This window comes from Pristiophorus japonicus, chromosome 1, assembly GCF_044704955.1.
Source record: "Pristiophorus japonicus isolate sPriJap1 chromosome 1, sPriJap1.hap1, whole genome shotgun sequence".
Taxonomy (NCBI): domain Eukaryota; kingdom Metazoa; phylum Chordata; class Chondrichthyes; family Pristiophoridae; genus Pristiophorus; species Pristiophorus japonicus.
Window position 1 is genome coordinate 397142773 of NC_091977.1, and position 18242 is coordinate 397161014.

Genomic DNA, 18242 nt, shown 5'->3' on the forward strand with positions numbered 1-18242 from the left:
AGCCACAACAGGTCGGGGGTGGGGGGGGCACAGTTAAACTCATTTAAAAAAAAAACAGGAAACATGTCCCCAAACTGCTACGTGTGCACCCATTATAATTTTTACGAGTGTCCCATCTTGGAGAGACGGGACGCTTCATTAATATAATTAAATCAGGCACCCAGAGTCTGAATTAAATGTAACCGATGCCGGCGGGGTTTCGCAGGAGTCGGAAATTTGGCAGTGAAATGGAGGTGGGAGCTCCCGGCTCCAGAAATGAAATGCTTTTTATAGCACTCCTTGTGGGTGAGGAGGTGCAGGAGTTCTCCCCCGCACCCCAGACCCTGAAGGAAGCATTTGGCCTCGATTCTGCTGATCACGGCCTCACACTAGCCCCTGCTGCGATTGGCAGCCTGTCACTCATTCACGAATGCCCGGGACTATCCCCAAGAGTCTATGGCTGCGACCTCCTGCCGCTAGTTGGGGTCCCAGCACTGATTCCCGCGGCTCCCCACTAGTTACTGATTGCCAACCCGAGAATGAACCATTTATCCCGACACTCTGTTTTCTGTTAGTTAGCCAATCCTCTCTCCATGCTAATATATTACCCCCAACCCCATGAACTTTTATCTTGTGCAGTAACCTTTTATGTGGCACCTTGTCAAATGCCCTCTGGAAGTCCAAATACACCACATCCACTGGTTCCCCTTTATCCACCCTGTTCGTTACATCCTCAAATAATTCCAGCAAATTTGTCAAACATGACTTCCCTTTCATAAATCCATGCTGACTCTGCCTGACCGAATTATGCTTTTTCAAATGTCCTACTGCTTCTTTAATAATGGACTCCAATTTTTTCACCTCCAAGCAATCAGTTAGAGATATTGGCCCCATTATATGCGGGGGCGCAGAGATCCTGCCAAAATTAATCGCAGGATCTCATTATAATTTTATTGTTTCGTTTCCTGCCTGGCAACCGTCCAAATTGACACACTGCCCGGCTGCCGGGCAGGAAAACTAGCGGCAAGAGACCAAGGACTCTTTGAGATGATCCCGGGCATTCGTGAATGAGGGGCAGGCTGCCAATCACAGCAGGGGCTAGAGTGAGGCCGTGATCAGCAGAATCGAGGCCAAATGCTTCCTTGAGGGTCTGGGGTGCGGGGGAGAACTCCTGCACCTCCTCACCCACAAGGAGTGCTATAAAAAGCATTTCATTTCTGGAGCCAGGAGCTCCCACCTCCATTTCACTGCCAAATTTCCCGACTCCTGCGAAACCCCGCCGGCATCTGTTACATTTAATTCAGACTCTGGGTGCCTGATTTAATTATATTAATGAAGTGTCCTGTCTCTCCAAGATGGGGCACTCGTAAAAATTATAATGGATGCACACGTAGCAGGTTGTTGATGCCAGTTCGTTGGATATATTCAAGAATGAGTTAGATATGGCCCTTACAGCTAAAATGATCAAGGGGTATGGAGACAAAGCAGGAAAGGGGTACTGAGGTGAATGATCAGTCATGATCTTATTGAATGGTGGTGCAGGCTCGACTGGCTGAATGGCCTACTCCTGCACCTATTTTCTACGTTTCTATGTTTAACGACTTGGAAGAAGGGACCGAGTGTCACGTAGCCAAGTTTGCAGACGATACAAAGATGGGAGGAAAAGCAATGTGTGAGGAGGACACAAAAAATCTGCAAAAGGACATAGACAGGCTAAGTGAGTGGGCAAAAATTTGGCAGATGGAGTATAATGTTGGAAAGTGTGAGGTCATGCACTTTGGCAGAAAAAAATCAAAGAGCAAGTTATTATTTAAATGGAGAAAAATTGCAAAGTGCTGCAGTACAGCGGGACCTGGGGGTACTTGTGCATGAAACACAACAGGTTAGTATGCAGGTACAGCAAGTGATCAGGAAGGCCAATGGTATCTTGGCCTTTATTGCAAAAGGGATGGAGTATAAAAGCAGGGAAGTCTTGCTACAATTATACAGGGTATTGGTGAGGCTACACCTGGAATACTGCATACAGTTTTGGTTTCCATATTTGCAAAAGGGTATAATTGCTTTGAAGTTCAGAGAAGGTTCACTGGGTTGATTCTGGAGATGAGGAGGTTGACTTAGGAGTTTGGGCCATTACTCATTGGAATTCAGAAGAATGAGAGGTCATCTTATCGAAACGTATAAGATTATGAGGGGGCTTGACAGGATGGATGCAGAGAGAATGTTTCCACTGATCGAGACTGGAACTAGGGGGCATAATCTTAGAATAAGGGGCCGCCCATTTAAAACTGAGATGAGGAGGAATTTCTTCTCTGAGGGTTTAAATCTGTGGAATTCGCTGTCTTAGAACTGTGGAAGCCGGGACATTTGAATAAATTGAAGACAGAGATAGACAGCTTCTTAACCGATAAGGGATTAAGGGTTATGGGGAGCGGGCAGGGAAGTGGAGCTGAGCCCAAGATTAGTTCAGCCATGATCGTATTAAATGGTGGAGCAGGCTCGAGGGGCGATATGGCCAACTCCTGCTCCTATTTCTTATGTTCTTATGAGACTGGCTTATGTTGACTTGTCATCCAGTCTTCCCTCGCTGTCAGAAAGTTCATTATCCTCAATAAAGCAAGATTGAGATTAAGAACTTGCTATTGGGGGAATCTGTTGTGAATCATATTCTACTATTATATGGTACAACACACTTGCACTGTATCCTGGAGAAACATTTAGATTTTTAAAGATGAGCAGCACTACTGTCTGTTAAATGACAGGTGATTGAAGACAGATTTTGGTGGGCAAGGATTAAGCTAATGCCTGGCATTGCCTTTACTTTTACTGTTGTATGATATTTCTGTGACAATTGGTAATCTGTCATATATTCATTGTTATTTTTTGTTTTAGCTCAGTTTATATGTTCTACAATTATAGTTCTCATTATGTAAGTGCCAATAAACACTTTTATCTGTCTATTCATATCTGGACATTCATTTTAGAAAAGACATTTCTACTCATTAGAAAACCTATTTCTATTTTATCTGTACATCAATAAATACATATTAACTGTGCTAGACTACACAGTGCAACTTAATTACTTTAAAGTGAATCAGTAGAGTTCTACATAACTCCTTCAGAAATCTCTTTCAAAATGTTTAAATTACTTAATTCATTTTGTTTTGTAGTTTTAATTTTGTCAGCTATTGGAAATATTTTTTTAATTTGTTTTCTCTTTTACATATAAATGTTTATAGATCTTAAAGTGCATCAGTCAGCTGGAATTGGCTCAGTTAATCGGTACAGGAGTAAAAGCACGTTACATTTCTGGGACAGTTCGAGGTAGAGAAGGATCAGTTTCTGGATCCAGAGATCAGACGGCCGACGATTTTTTGGGTCTGGGATTGGGTAAGTTGGTTTTCTTTAGCACCTCGTTATGCTTGGACTAAATTACGCTGCAACCACATCCCACTTGTTTGAGGCTTGCAGTTACACTTAGGCCCTTCCCTATCAAACCCGGCATACTGAAACTATGTTTACTGCAGTCCTTGGCATTTTTGATGGCTGTCTCTCACTTGTTCACTGCCAGGCATTCCCGTGCTCCTTTACTTGCATGCAGCATGCATATATGCAACTGGTTCTGGAGGAAAAAAGGACAGTCATTTGAGACAAGGCTAGAAGTTCCTAAGATGCTCAAGAGGGACGAATCATAAAAGAAGATCCAGTTGAGTATGGTTTCTGAGGGACCAATATATCAGACTGGAAGTGGATTGCAGTACAAACATACAAACAATGACGGACAGGTAAAGACCATCTGGTCTATCGAGCCTGCCCCACACAATTGTGATACATTGTGTATCACAACATATACACTCCACCCCACCCAAAACCATGGGCCCAAGTTTCCACATGATTTGCGCCTGATTTTTAGGAGCAACTGGTGGAGAACGGACTATCTTAGAAATCGCAATTTTCCACATTTTTTTTTTCTGCAGTTCTAGTGAGGTAGAACAGTTCTACTTTAGAACAGAATTTTTTCTTCAAAAGGCGGTGTGTCCGGCCACTGACGCCTGATTTCAAAGTTTCCACAGTGAAAACGTACTCCAAACTAAAGTAGAATGGAGCAAGTGAAGATTTTTGTAGAACTGAAAAAACCTGTTCTGCACATTAAAAAATCAGGTGTAGGTTACAAATTAGGCGTCCAGAACGAGGTCGGGGGGGGGGAAGGGAACTCATTAAATTCTACAATCAATCCTTATTTATACTTCTACAAATATTATACAAATAAATCCAACCTGAATAAACATTTATAAGCAAAGAAAAGATTAAATAAACCATCTTCCTACCTGTGTGAAAGTGCTTCAGCCATCGTTCGAAGGAAACCGCCATTTGTTGCCGCGCAGGGGAGGGAGGGGAAGGAGACAGCGGCTTGTTGCCGCGCAGGGGAGGGAGGGGAAGGAGACAGCGGCTTGTTGCCGCGCAGGGGAGGGAGGGGAAGGAGACAGCGGCTTGTTGCCGTGGAGGGAGGGGAGGGAGGGGAAGGAGACAGCGGCTTGTTGCCGCGCAGGGGAGGGAGGGGAAGGAGACAGCAGCTTGTTGCCGTGGAGGGAGGGGAGGGAGGGGAAGGAGACAGCGGCTTGTTGCCGCGCAGGGGAGGGAGGGGAAGGAGACAGCAGCTTGTTGCCGGGGAGGGAGGGGAAGGAGACAGCGGCTTGTTGCCGGGGAGGGAGGGGAAGGAGACAGCGGCTTGTTGCGCAGGGGAGGGAGGGGAAGGAGACAGCGGCTTGTTGCCGGGGAGGGAGGGGAAGGAGACAGCGGCTTGTTGCGCAGGGGAGGGAGGGGAAGGAGACAGCCGTTTGTTGCCGCGGAGGGGAGGGAGGGGAAGGAGACGGTGAGAAGGGAAGCCTCAGTGCTGATGGCAATGTGGTTTTATTAAAAAATGTTCAAAAATTAAACAGCTACAAAGAACTACAAAAATGGCCGAGTGCCAATGTTTTTTTTCACACTGAGCATGCGCGAACGCTCCAACGCGTTGCCGGCAGGAAAAAAACTAATTTAAATAGTACCCGCTCCTGCCCACTTACAAAATCGGCGCGAGTGTAGGCTCCGCCCCCCTGGGCGCCACGCCAAACAGACAAGGAGCTGCAAAGCGCTCGAGAATAGCGCGTTTTTTTTCTGGCGCCGTTTTAGGCGCGAAAAACGGGCGCCCAGCTCAGAGGGGCGCCCGTTTTTTATCCTGTGGAAACTTGGGCCCCATGTGTCTCCTCAGAGAGGCAAAAAACAGATTTAAAAAACACAAACCTATTTAGGGAAAAAAAAAGTCTGGGAAATTCCTTTCCGTCCCATCTAGTCAATCGAAACTAGTCCAGGAGATCACTCTGGCCCTGAATTCCCTGCAGTACCTACCTTCTGTAAGAGGTGATCTCCACCCTAGCCAGGAACAAATACAGCTCTCGTGAATTCAGCAAGTCCGCTTCCACCACACGAGACAGCAGCCTGTTCCAGAGGTCCACTATTCTCTGGGAAAAGAACCACCTACTAGATCGAGCATTATTGAAATTGAAATAAACTGTCAACTGGAACGCAATCAGTTCCCTTAATTATCTCTTACCTCAATCAGATTCCCCCCCCCCACTCAAACTTCTCTGAGGTATAGAGTCCCAACTCTTTGAGTCAATCTTAATAACTAAGATGCTTTAGACTGGGAATTGGTTTAGTCGCCCTCCTTTGCACCCTTTTCAAAGGCTCAATATCATTGACCATGTGAGGAGACCAAACCTGGACACAGTATTCCAAGTACGGCCTGACTAAGGTCTTGCACAAATCAGTATGCCACATCATGTACTCAGTTGTCCGATGGATACATCCCAACACCCTATTTGCTCTAGCTATTGCTACACGGTATTACTCATAAATTGGAGGGATGGTGCAGTAATGTTATATAGCATTTAATCATGTCCTCAGGGCATCCTAAATTCAGGCAGGAGTGCCACCAACCGAGCCAAACTGACACTTAAATTTTGCGATAGGGTACTTGTTAAGCAGTTTCTCAATTGGGGAAAGGCTAATTTTACTAAACTGAGATGTGATTTTGGCAAAAGTGAACTGGAAACAGCTACTTGAAGGTAAATCAGTGTTAGAGCAGTGGGAGGCATTCAAGGAGGAGATAGTGAGTGTTCAAAGCAAATATGTTCCTGATGGCAAGGTTAGCAAACCCTCTTGTGGTCAAGGGCTCCTGAGTTATGATCCAACGAACTAAAGAACTACTCGACACTAACAACAATATGATTCAGGAAATAGAGTGTGAACGGATGAATGCGATACTCCTAGAATGATCCTAAGTGTTATCATGGAATGATAAAAGGGGTTAATGTGAATGTTTAAAAATGTATAAAGTCGAGAAATTGAGAACGTGGGAATTATATATGGACAGTATAAGCTAACAAAGAATTCATGGAGGAATAGCCATGACATCTCAGACTCGAGACTGCAAAATGTTACAACACTAACACATATTGAAACAAAACCCACAGCTTGCAGAAAAACCTCAAGGTCTTATTAAATCATGTTATTAACCTGAAACATTAACAGAAGGTCTTTGTTTAAAATCAGACCATACTGAGGTCGGCTTATGAGTGGACAAAGGGAAAGAGGGATCAAAAGGGATAGGCTGAACTAGGATGTCACTCTAGCCCTATCTTATCTTTTGCCGAAAATGTATAACCGTCACCCCTTTACAATGTAACGTCACCTTGTCCGTAGGAAGTGTGTACGCTCTATCAAGAGAGTAAACCTTCTGTCTGATAAGGTCCCCGATCGGGATTTGCTCTTTAAATAAAAGCTTGCTTTGTTTAAAGCACAATCGGTATTCGACTCAGTGATTTCACTGAACCAGATTGAGGTAAAAGAATCCAGGAATCAACATTCCCACAAAAAAATAGGGTGGGACTCTCAAATCTAGAACCTCTTGGATGTCAAGGGGCATACAGGGTAGGATAAGGCAAAAAAAGGGAAGCTTTTGTCAGATACCGAGAGCTAAATACTGCAGAAAACCTAGAGGAGTATAGAAAGTGCAGGGATGAAATTAAAAAGGAAGTTAGCAAAGCAAAGCAAGGGCATGAACAATTATTGCAGGTAAAATCATGGAAAACCCAAATATGTTTTATAAATACATGAAGAGCAAGAGAATAACGAAATGAAAGAGTAGGGCCTATTAGAGTCCAAAAAGGTAACCTGTGTGTTGAGGTGGAAGACATGGGTCTGGTTCTTAATGAATATTTTACATCTGTCTTCACAAAAGAGCGGAACGATGCAGACATTGGAATTAAGGAGAATGAGTGTGAAATATTAGATGAGATAAACATAGTGAGAGAGGAAGTATTAAGGAGTAAAGCATCTTTGAAAGTAGATAAATCACTAGGCCCGGATAAAATGCATCCCAGACTGTTAAGAGAAGCAAAAGAGGAAGTAGCAGAGGCTCTGATCATCGATTTCCAATCCTCTCTGGCTACAGGTGTGGCGCTGGAGGATTGTTAGCGTTGCACCGTTGTTTAAAAATGGAGAAAGGGATAGACTGAGTAAATACAGGCCAGTCAGCCTAACCTTGGTTATGGGCAAATGTTTGCAAAAAGATTCTGAGGAATAGTATAAAACATAAGAAGATAAGAATTTGGAGCAGGAGTAGGCCATTTGGCCCCTCGAGCCTGCTCCGCCATTTAATAAGATCATGGCTGATCTGATCTTGGGCTCAGCTCCACTTCCCTGCCCGCTCCCCATAACCCTTCACTCCCATATCACTCTAATCTGTCTATTTCTACCTTAAATATGTTCAATGACCATGCCTCCACAGCTCTCTGGGGCAGAGAATTCCACAGATTTACGACCCTGAGAGAAGAAATTCCTCCTCATCTCAGTTCTAAATGGGCAACCCCTTATTCTTAAACTATGCCCTCTAGTTCTGGATACCCCCATGAGTGGAAACGTCCTCTCTGCATCTACCTTGTCGAGCCCCCTCAGTATCTTATATGTTTCAATAAGATCACCTCTCATTGGGCTCAATTTTGGCCGAGCCCGTTTTTTAGCGTAATTACCTGAGTTGCGCTGCTTAAGTACATCCGGAGATGCTCCGGAAAAAAATGTTCCAACTTTGGCCGCTATCTGGCCTCTTCACTGCAGTCGCGCAGTGTGGCCAGTCGCCTTGGGGGGTGGAGCCTGTGTTTTGCGCTGGAAAATGTGCCGGGACGTCTGCACATGCGCAGTGGAGAATAGTAATGGCCGCACATGCGCAGTAGTGCTGCGAGTTGGCAATCGGCCATTTGGAAGTTGATGCTATTGTAAACAGGGTTTCCACTGCACTTTCGATGAAGTTACAGGTGCGAAGCGGGAGCAACTCCAAGGCAACTCCTGCCTTACAGCTCTTTATAAAAGTATTTTTCTTGAAGTTTCAATTGAAATGTTTGTTACTTAAGGCTCAAGTTCATCAACATCAAAAGAGAAATACCACAGTCTGTGTCTTAAAATATCTTGCAATATTCTTTACCATCTTTATGGGAATGAAGGACAGTACAATGTCAAAATCTTTATAAAAGTATTTTTTTAAATTTTACTTGCAAGACAAATCAATGGAGTGGGTTTAAGTGCTTCCTATTTTTACTCCCCATTGAACCCCCAATCACCCATCCTATCCCTGCCCTATTTCAACCTTGCTTCCTTTTATACCCCGATGCCAGCCAGTTCGATCGCTCCCACCCCTAGCCCAGGCCGAGTGGCCTCCCTGTTCGTTCTCCCACCCCTAGCCCAGGCCAAGTGGCCTCCTGGTGCGATCTCTAAGTTCTCCTGCCTGCTGGTGAGTTCTGAGAGTTCTCCTGCCTGACGTTGAGTTATGGGAGTTCTCCTGCGTACGTTCTGAGAGTCCTGGGCCTAGTGCAGAAAGATGAATTGCAGTTTGATGCTGAAGGTAGGACTTTAATTTTTTATTTCTTCTTATTTTAATTGTGCGAAGGAAGGATGGTTTTGCAAGTCTGTTCCCTAAGGCTTGGTTGGTTCAGGTCCAGGTCCTCTCCGCTTCCCTACCCTATCCCAGGCCGAATAGCCCCGATGTATTTATCTGCGCCAATTTCTTTAACTCTCTCTGTGAGGGTTTTCTCAAGTGGCCACATAAGCTGACCTAAGTAGAAATGGAGTAACTATTAGCTGGCCAAAGTTGCCTAAATGGACAGAACTGGCGTAGATGGCTGGTAATGCCGTCTTTTGAGAAAAAAACTAACTGAGTTACGCTGGTGCAAATTGATTGGGAAAACTGGGGATTTTTAAGTTAGGCCAGAAAAAACAGCCTACTCCAAAAAAAAAAGCTGGAGCAACTCCTGGGGAAAATTGAGCCCATTCTTCTAAACTCCAATGAGTATAGACCCAACCTGCTCATCCTTTCTTCATAAGGCAACCCCCTCATCTCCGGAATCAATCGAGTGAACCTTCTCTGAACTGCCTCCAATGCAAGTATATCCTTCCTTAAATAAGGAGACCAAAACCTGTACGCATACTCTAGGTGTGGCTTCACCAATACCCTGTACAGTTGTAGAAGGACTTCCCTGCTTTTATACTCCATCCCCCTTGCAATAAAGGCCAACATTCCATTTGCCTTCCTGATTACTTGCTGTACCTGCATACAGGCATTAACTTTTTGTGTTTCATGCAGAAGGACCCCCATGTCCCCCTGTATTGCAGCATTTTGTAGTTTCTCTCTATTTAAATAATTTGCTTTTTTATTTTTCCTGACAAAATGGATAACCTCTCACTTTCCGACATTATACTCCATCTGCCAAATGTTTGCCCACTCACTTAGCCTGCCTATATCCCGTCGCAGATTTTTTGTGTCCTCCTCACAACTTACTTTCCCACCCATCTTTGTATTATCAGCAAACTTGGTTACATTACACTCGGTCCCTTCATCCAAGTCATTAATATAGATTGTAAATAGTAGAGGCCCCTGCTCCAAACCCTGTGGCACCCCACTAGTTACTGTTTGCCAACCAGAAAATGACCCACTTATCCCCACTGTCGTTGTTTTCTGTTAGTTAGCCAATCCTCTATCCATGCTAATATATTACCCCCAACCCTGTGAACTTTTATCTTGTGCAGTAACCTTTTATGTGGCACCTTGTCAAATGCCTTCTGGAAATCCAAATACATCACATCCACTGGTTCCCCCTCATCCACTCTTCCCCGCTCGTTACATCATCAAAGAATGCCAAAAAATTTGTCAGCCATGATTTCCCTTTCATGACTCTGCTTGACTGTATTATGCTTTTCCAAATGTCCTGCTACTGCTTCCTTAATAATGGATTCTAGTATTTTCCCAACGACAGATGTTTGGCTAACTGGTCTACAGTTCCCTGCTTTCTGTCTGCCTCCTGTTTTAAATAGCAGCATTACATTTGCGGTTTTCTAATCCGCTGGGACCTCTCCAGAATCCAGGGAATTTGGGTGGATTACAACCAATGCATCCACTATCTCTGTAACTACGGCCCCAAGTTTCCACATGATTTGCGCCTGATTTTTAGGAGCAACTGGTGGAGAACGGACTATCTTAGAAATCGCAATTCTCCACATTTTGTTTTCTGCAGTTCTAGTCAGTTAGAACAGTTTCACTTTGGAACAGAATTTTTTCTTCAAAAGGGGCTGTGTCCGGCCACTGACGCCTGATTTCAAAGTTTCCACAGTGAAAATGTACTCCAAACTAACTTAGAATGGAGCAAGTGAAGATTTTTGTAGAACTGAAAAAACCTTGTCTACACATTAAAAAATCAGGCACAGGTTACAAATTAGGCGTCCAGAACGAGGAGGAGGGGGGGGAAGGGAAGTCATTAAATTCTACAATAAATCCTTATTTATACTTATACAAATAAATCCAACCTGAATAAACATTTATAATCAAAGAAAAGATTAAATAAACCATCTTCCTACCTGTGTGAAAGTGCTTCAGCCAGGGAGAATGCTGCAGTCAGCCTCAAGTTGAGGCAGCCGTTCGTTCCCGACGGCAGGGGGGGAGGAGGCAGCCATTCCCGACGGGGTGGGGGGGGGTGGGAGGGAGTGGGGGTTGGGGTGGGGGTGGGGGTTGGGGTGGGGGGGATGTGAGTGGGAGTTGGGGTGGGGTGGGTGGGAGTTGGGGTGGGGTGGGTGGGAGTTGGGGTGGGGGGGTGGGAGTTGGGTTGGGGGGGGTGGGAGTTGGGGTGGGGGGGGGGGGTGGAAGTTGGGGTGGGGGGGGGGGAGTTGGGGTGGGGGGGGTGGGAGTTGGGGTGGGGGGTGGGGGGGGGGGTGGGAGTTGGGGTGGGGGGGGTGGGAGTTGGGGTGGGGGGGGTGGGAGTTGGGGTGGGGGGGGTGGGAGTTGGGGTGTGGGAGTTGGGGAGTGGGGGTGGGGGGAGTGGGAGTTGGGGGGTGGGGGGGTGGGAGTGGGAGTTGGTGGGGGGGGTGGGAGTGGGAGTTGGGGGGCGGGGGTGGGGGTGGAGGGGGGCGGGGGTGAGTGGGAGTGGGGGTTGCGGTGGGGGGGATGGGTGGGGGGGGTGGGGGTTGGGGTGGGGGTTGGTGGGGGGAGTGGGGGTTGTGGGGGTTGGGGTGGGGGGGGGGGTTGGGGTAGGGGGTGGGAGGGAGGGAGTGTGGGCCCGACCGACCAAACGCAGCAGTGGGGGGAGGCAGCTGTTCCCGACGGCGGGCGGAGGGGGAAGGAGACAGTGAGAAGGCTGCAGGAAGCCTCACAAGTTGAGCAGCCATTCCCGACGGCAGGGTGGGGAGGCCGTCGGGAAACGGCTGCCTCAACTTTCTGAGGCTTCCTGCAGCCTTCTCACTGCTGCAAGAAGCCTCAGTGCTGATCATAGAAGGGCAATGTGCTTTTATTAAAAAATGTTCAAAAATTAAACAGCTACAAAGAACTACAAAAATGGCCGAGTGCCAATGTTTCCTTCACACTGCGCGTGCGCGAACGCTCCAACACGCATGCGCAGGGTTGCCGGCAGGAAAAAAAATAATTTAAATGGTACCCGCCCCCTCCCCTCCCACTTACAAAATCAGCGCGAGTGGTAGGCTCCGCCCCCTGGGCACCGCGCCAAGCTGCCATGGAGCTGCAGGGCGCTCCAGAATCGCGCATTTTTTTTCCGCCGCCGTTTTGTAGCGTGTGGAAACTTGGGGCCTACTTCTTTTAAGGACCTAGGATGCAGGCCATCAGGTCCAAGGGACTTGTCCACCTTTAGTCCCATTATTTTACCGAGTGCTTTTTCTTTAGTGAGAGTGATTGTTTTAAATTCCTCCCTCCCTATTGCCCCTTGATTATCCATTATTGGGAAGTTTTTTTAGTGTGTTCTACCGTGAAGACCGATACAAAATATTTATTCAAAGTCTCCTCTATTTCCCTGTTCCCCATTATTAAGTTCCCAGTCTCATCCTCTAAGCGACCAACGTTTACTTCAGCTACTCTCTTCCTTTTTATATACCTGTAGAAGCTCTTACTATCTGTTTTTATACTTCTTGCTAATTTACGCTCATACTCTCTCTTCCCTCTATAATTCTTTTAGTCGTCCTTTGCTGATAAAGATTTCCCAATCCTCTGGCCTCCCATTAATCTTGGCAACTTTGTATGCCATTACTTCCTTAGTTAAACACAGATGGTTCTCCCTTAAAGTCTTTTCTTCTCTGGAATATATTTTTGTTGAGAGTTATGAAATATCTCCTTAAATGTCTGCCACTGTTTATCAACCGTCTTGCACTTTAATCTATTTTCCCAGTCCACTTTAGAGAACTCTGCCTTCATACCTTTGTAATTGCCTCTATTTAAGATCAGGACACTGGTTTGAGATCAGCTTTCTCACCTTTCAACTGAATTTGAAATTCAATCATATTATGGTCACTCTTTCTTAGAGGATCCTTTACTATGAGTACCAGATCCAAGATATCCAGCTCCCTGGTTGGTTCCACAATGTACTGTTGAAGGAAACCATCTTGGATACACCCTATGAACTCTTCCTCACGGCTACCTTGGCCAATTTGATTTGTCCAATCAATATGAAGATTAAAATCGCCCATGGTTATTGCCGTACCTTTTTTACAAGCCTCCATTGTTTCTTTATTTATACTTCGTCCAACAGTGTAGCTACTGTTAGGGGCCTACAGACTACGCCCAGTGACTTCTTCCACTTATTATTTCTCATCTCCACCTAAACTGATTTTACATCTTGATCCTCTGAGCCAATATCATTTCTCACTACTGCACTAATCTCATTCTTTATTAACAAAGCTACCCCACCTCCTTTTCCTTTCTGTCTATTCTTCTGAATTGTCAAATACCCCTGAATATTCAGTTCGCAGTCTTGGTAACCTTGCAACCACGTCTCTAATGGCTATCAGATCATACCCATTTATATCTATTTGTGCCGTCAACTCATCTATCTTGTTACGAATGCTGCATGCATTCAGATACAGAGCTTTTAATTTTGACTTTTTACCATTTTCCCCTGCTTTGACCCCACTTTCTGATACTCATTTTTAATACATTCTGTTCCTTCCTGTCACATTCTGGTTATCATTTCCCCCATCGCAATCCTGCTCTATTGCCTTCTCCTTGCTCTTTGACGTTTTAAATTTCCGCTCACCTGAATCCCACCCCTGCCACTATTTAATTTAAAGCCCTTTATTAATCTTCCTTTAGAAAGGCATGGAATAATCGAGGTCAGTCAGCATTGATTTGTTAAGGGAAGGTCGTGTCTGTTTTGATTGAATTTTTTGAGGAGGAAACGATGGTTGATGAGAGTAGCGCATTTGATGTAGTCTACATGGATTTTAACAAAGGTTTTGACAAGGACCCACATGGCAGACTAGTTAGAAAAGTAATAGCCGATGGGATCCAAGGCCATAGTAGGGCTTGAGGAGGTTACAGCAATCTCGGAAAGTTGGAGGGCTGGAGGAGGTTACAGTGGTCTCGAAGGGCTGTTGGGCTGGAGGAGGTTACAGAGGTATTGGAAGATTGTGGGGTTGGAGGAGGTTCCATGCAAAATTGGATCAGTAGCAGGAAGCAAAGGGTTATAGTTGACAGGTGTTTTTATGATTGGATAGGGATAAGTAGATTAGAAAGTTAAATGCATGTAGGATTGGTGTAGGAGGCAGGGGTTTTGCATCATGGAGCACTGGCACCAGTACTGGGGAAAGAGGGAGCTGTTCCATTGGGACGGGCTCCACTTGAACCGGGCTGGAACCAGTGTGCTGACGAATCGAACAACTAGGACAGTAGACAGGGCTTTAAACTAATAAAGGCTGTGAGGATGGTGGGAGGATTCAGGAAAGAGTAAATTTAAAAGCAGCTAGAGAAATGTCAAGGCACTAGAGCAGAGTTTTGGGTAAAAATAAGCAGAGTGGGTCAAGAAGGGACAGAGAGAGTAACAACGGTAATAGGGCATCACTAAGGTAAAAATAGAAAAAAGTCAAAGCTAAAGGCACCAAATCTGAATGCTCGAAGCATTTGCAACAAAATAGATGAATTAATAGCACCGACAGAATGAATAGGTTTAATCTAATAGCCATTATGGAGACGGGTTGCAAAGTGACCAAGTTTGGGAACTAAATATTCCAGGATACTTAACTTTTAGAATAGATAGGCAAAATGGAAAAGGAGGAGGGGTAGCCCAGATAAAACAGGACAGGATAAAGACAGTAGAGAGAAAGGATCTTTGCTCAAAAAATCAAGAAGTAGAATCAGTTTGGATGGAGCTAAGAAACAGCAATGGGCAGAAAACATTGGTGGGAGCTGTTTATAGGCCCCCAAATAGTCGTCGTCATGTAGGGCACAGTATAAATCAGGAAATTAGAGGTGCATGTAACAAGGGTAATACAGTTATCATGGGGGACTTTAATCTACATATAGACAGGGCAAACCAAATATGCAGTAATAGTGTGGAGGACGAATTCATGGAATGTATACAAGATGGTTTTCTAGATCAGTATGTTGAGGAACAACTTGGGAACAGATCTAGTATTGTGCAATGCGAAAGGGTTAATTAATAACCTTGTAGTAGGGAAGAGTGTCCATAATATGATAGAATTTTATATTGAGTTTGAAAGTGATTTAATTAAATCCAAAACTAGGGACTTAAATCTAAACAAAGCAAACTACGTAGGTATGAGGGGCGATTTGGCTAAGGTAGATTGGGAAACTACATTATATTTAAAAAAAAAAATCAAAGTGCGATGTCACAGGAAAGCAGGTAAGTGATTGGTTGGTGAGTATTTCTCTCTTTCTAAATTTGGGCATTGGTTTAAATTAAGAGCCGTGATTACAGATTAAAAGCTATACATATTTGAAATTTCAAAACTTGAAAACCTAATTAGTTAAATAAAATGCAATAGAGATGGCAAGGCAGGCAATGTGTTGCAGCTGCAGCATGTGGGAGCTGGTGGACACCAGTGTGATCCACGGCGACCACATCTGCAGTAAGCAGAGTTGATGAGCTGGAGTCTGAGCTTCAGACACTACGATACATCATGGAGGGGGGAGAGTTACCTCACGCTGTGTTCCAGGAGGCCCCTTAGGTTAAATTCTTCAAAGTTAGTCTGTGGTCAGGGACAGGAGGGTGTGACGAGGAGTGAGACAGGTATGGGGATCCAGAAGATAGCATTGGAATGTATCCAAGATGGTTTTCCAGAATGGTGATCTGGAAAGCAGTCCTTGCACTTTTCCAACAGGTACGAGGTTCTTACTCCCTGTGTGGACGAGAGCAGGGACTGCAGGGAGGATGAGCAAACTGACCACAGCACCATGGTACAGGGGCCATTCAAGTTGGGGGATTAAAAAGAAATGTAATAGTGGTAGGGGACAGTATAGTTTAGGGGGATAGATACTGTTCTCTGCAGCCGAGAGTGAGAGTCCCGAAGGCTGTGTTGCTCGGGTTAAGGCCATCTCCTCTGTGCTGGAGAGGAACTTGCAGTGGGAGGGGAAAGTCCGTGTAGGTACCAACGACATAGGTAGGACAAAGAAAGTGATTCTGTTGAGGAAGTGTGAGCAGCTAAGGACTAAATTAAAAGGCAGAACCACAAAGGCGAATCGAATAACTAGGGCTGTCGATAGGGCTTTAAACTAAATAGAGGGGGGAGGGTTCAGATGAGGGAAAATTTATAAAGTCAAAGAGAAAGGAGAAGGCCATAGTGCAGGGCAGCGATAGGGGTAATGATAACCAGAGTGTGACAGGAAGGGACAGAGCGTATAAACATGAGTGCACCAGAAAGTAGAGTCTAAGAGTAGGGAAAAATGGTAAAAAGACAAAATTTAAAGCTCTTTATCTGAATGCATGCAGCAGTCGTAACAAGATAGATGAGTTAATGGCACAAATAGATATAAATGGGTATGATCTGAGAGCCCTTTCAGAGATGTGGTTGCAAGGTGACCAAGGCTGGGAACTGAATATTCAGGGTATTTGACATTTCGGAAGGATAGGCAGGAAGGAAAAGGAGGTGGGGTAGCTCTGTTAATAAAAGATGAGATCAGTGCAGTAGTGAGATTCGTAAGTGAGTAGTGAGGTACGGCGAATGATCGGAGTCGAGGTGCGGTAAGAGATTGTGGCGGAGGTGCGGCGAATGACCGGGGCAGAGGGACGGAGAGAGATTGGGGAACGTAAGCGTTCAAGGCCAAGAAGAGACGTGGGCTCAGGGGCAGCACAGGCCAGCCCACACTGCAATATGTCTGCGCACTAGGTCCGTGCAGCAGAGCTGGTCTTCAGTTGTCTTGGTTAATCCCTGCCACTGAACCAAGACCTAGCTCTGTCAAGCCCATGTGGCTGGTGTGCAACGGCAACCACGCGTTTAAAAAAAATCCACGCACAGGCATCTTCCACCCTTCAATATGCAGTTCACAACCTGGAATATCAGGTCCTCATCGAAAAACCTGTGAACTCATCCCTTTTTGGTGTGGAAGCAAGTCATCCTCGATATGAGGGACCGCCTAAGAAGAAGTGAGAAATTGTACTGGCTCAGAAGATCAAGATGTAGAATCAGTTTGGATGAAGATCAGAAATAATAAGGGAAAGAAGTCACTGGTGGGAGTAGTCTATCAGTCCCCTAACAACTACATTGTAGGACAGAGTATAAATCATGAAATAATGGAGGCTTGTAAGAAAGGTACTGCAATAATCATGGGTGATTTTAATATTCATATAGATTGGACAAATCAAATTGGCAACGGTAGCCTTGAGGATGAGTTCATAGACATTGTTTCGGGGTGGTTTCTTAGAATATTACGTTGTGAAACCAACTAGAGAGCAGGCTAATTTAGATATGGTAATGTGTAATGCGATAGGATTAATTAATCTCATCGTAAAAGATCCTCTAGGGAAGAGTGATCATAGCACGTTAGAATATCAAAATCAGTCTGAGGGTGAGAAACATGGGTCTCAAACTAGTGCCCTGAACTTTAATAAAGGCAATTACAAAGTATTGAAGACAGTTGGCTAAAGTGGACTGGGAAAATAGATTAAAGGGTAAGACAGATATGCAGTGGCACACATTTAAGGAGATATTTCATAACTCGCAGCAAAGATATATTCCAGTGAGAAAGACTGAAGAGGGTGAACCATCCATGGCTAACTAAGGAAGTTAAGAAAAGTATCAAATTGAAAACAAAGGCATACAATGTTGCAAAGATTAGTGGTTGGCCAGAGGATTGAGAAATTTTTAGAGACCAGCAAAGAATGACTTAAAAAAAAATAGAAAAGATAGATTGAGAGTAAACTAGCAAGAAACATTTAAAAAACAGTAAGAACTTCTACGGGCATATAAAAAGGAAGAGAGTAGCTGAAGTAAACGTTGGTCCCTTAGAGGATGAGACTGGGGAATTAATAATGGGAAACAGGGAAATGGCAGAGACTTTGAACAAATATTTTGTATCGGTCTTCCAATAATATATAATATATAATCAAGGGGCTTCAGGGAGAGGGGAACGTAAAACTATCACTCGAGAAAAAGTACTAGGCAAACTAATGGGACTAAAGGTGGCAAGTCCCCTGGACCTGATAGCCTGCATCCTAGGGTCTTAAAAGAAGTGGCTGCAGAGATAGTGGATGCATTGTTTGCAATCTACCAAAACTCCCTGGATTCTGGAGAGGTGCCAATGGATTAGAAAACTGCAAATGTAACGTCCCTATTCAAGAACGGAGGGAGACAGAAAGCAGGAAACTATAGACCAGTTGGCCTAACATCTGTCGTTGGGAAAATGCTGGAATCTATTATTAAGGCAGTAGTAGCAGGACATTAAGAAA

The 18242-nt window shown here is 44.8% G+C and overlaps 1 protein-coding gene across 3 annotated transcripts in view; it reads left to right on the plus strand.

Moving 5' to 3' along the window:
• arfgef1 (ADP-ribosylation factor guanine nucleotide-exchange factor 1 (brefeldin A-inhibited)) overlaps positions 1–18242 on the plus strand; it is a 375012-nt gene that overhangs the window by 230450 nt on the left and 126320 nt on the right. For all 3 annotated transcript variants that reach the window (XM_070891344.1, XM_070891351.1, XM_070891358.1), the window contains one exon: positions 3216–3366. In XM_070891344.1, the coding sequence (XP_070747445.1) occupies positions 3216–3366 (151 nt within the window). The remainder of the gene's footprint in view (positions 1–3215; positions 3367–18242) is intronic.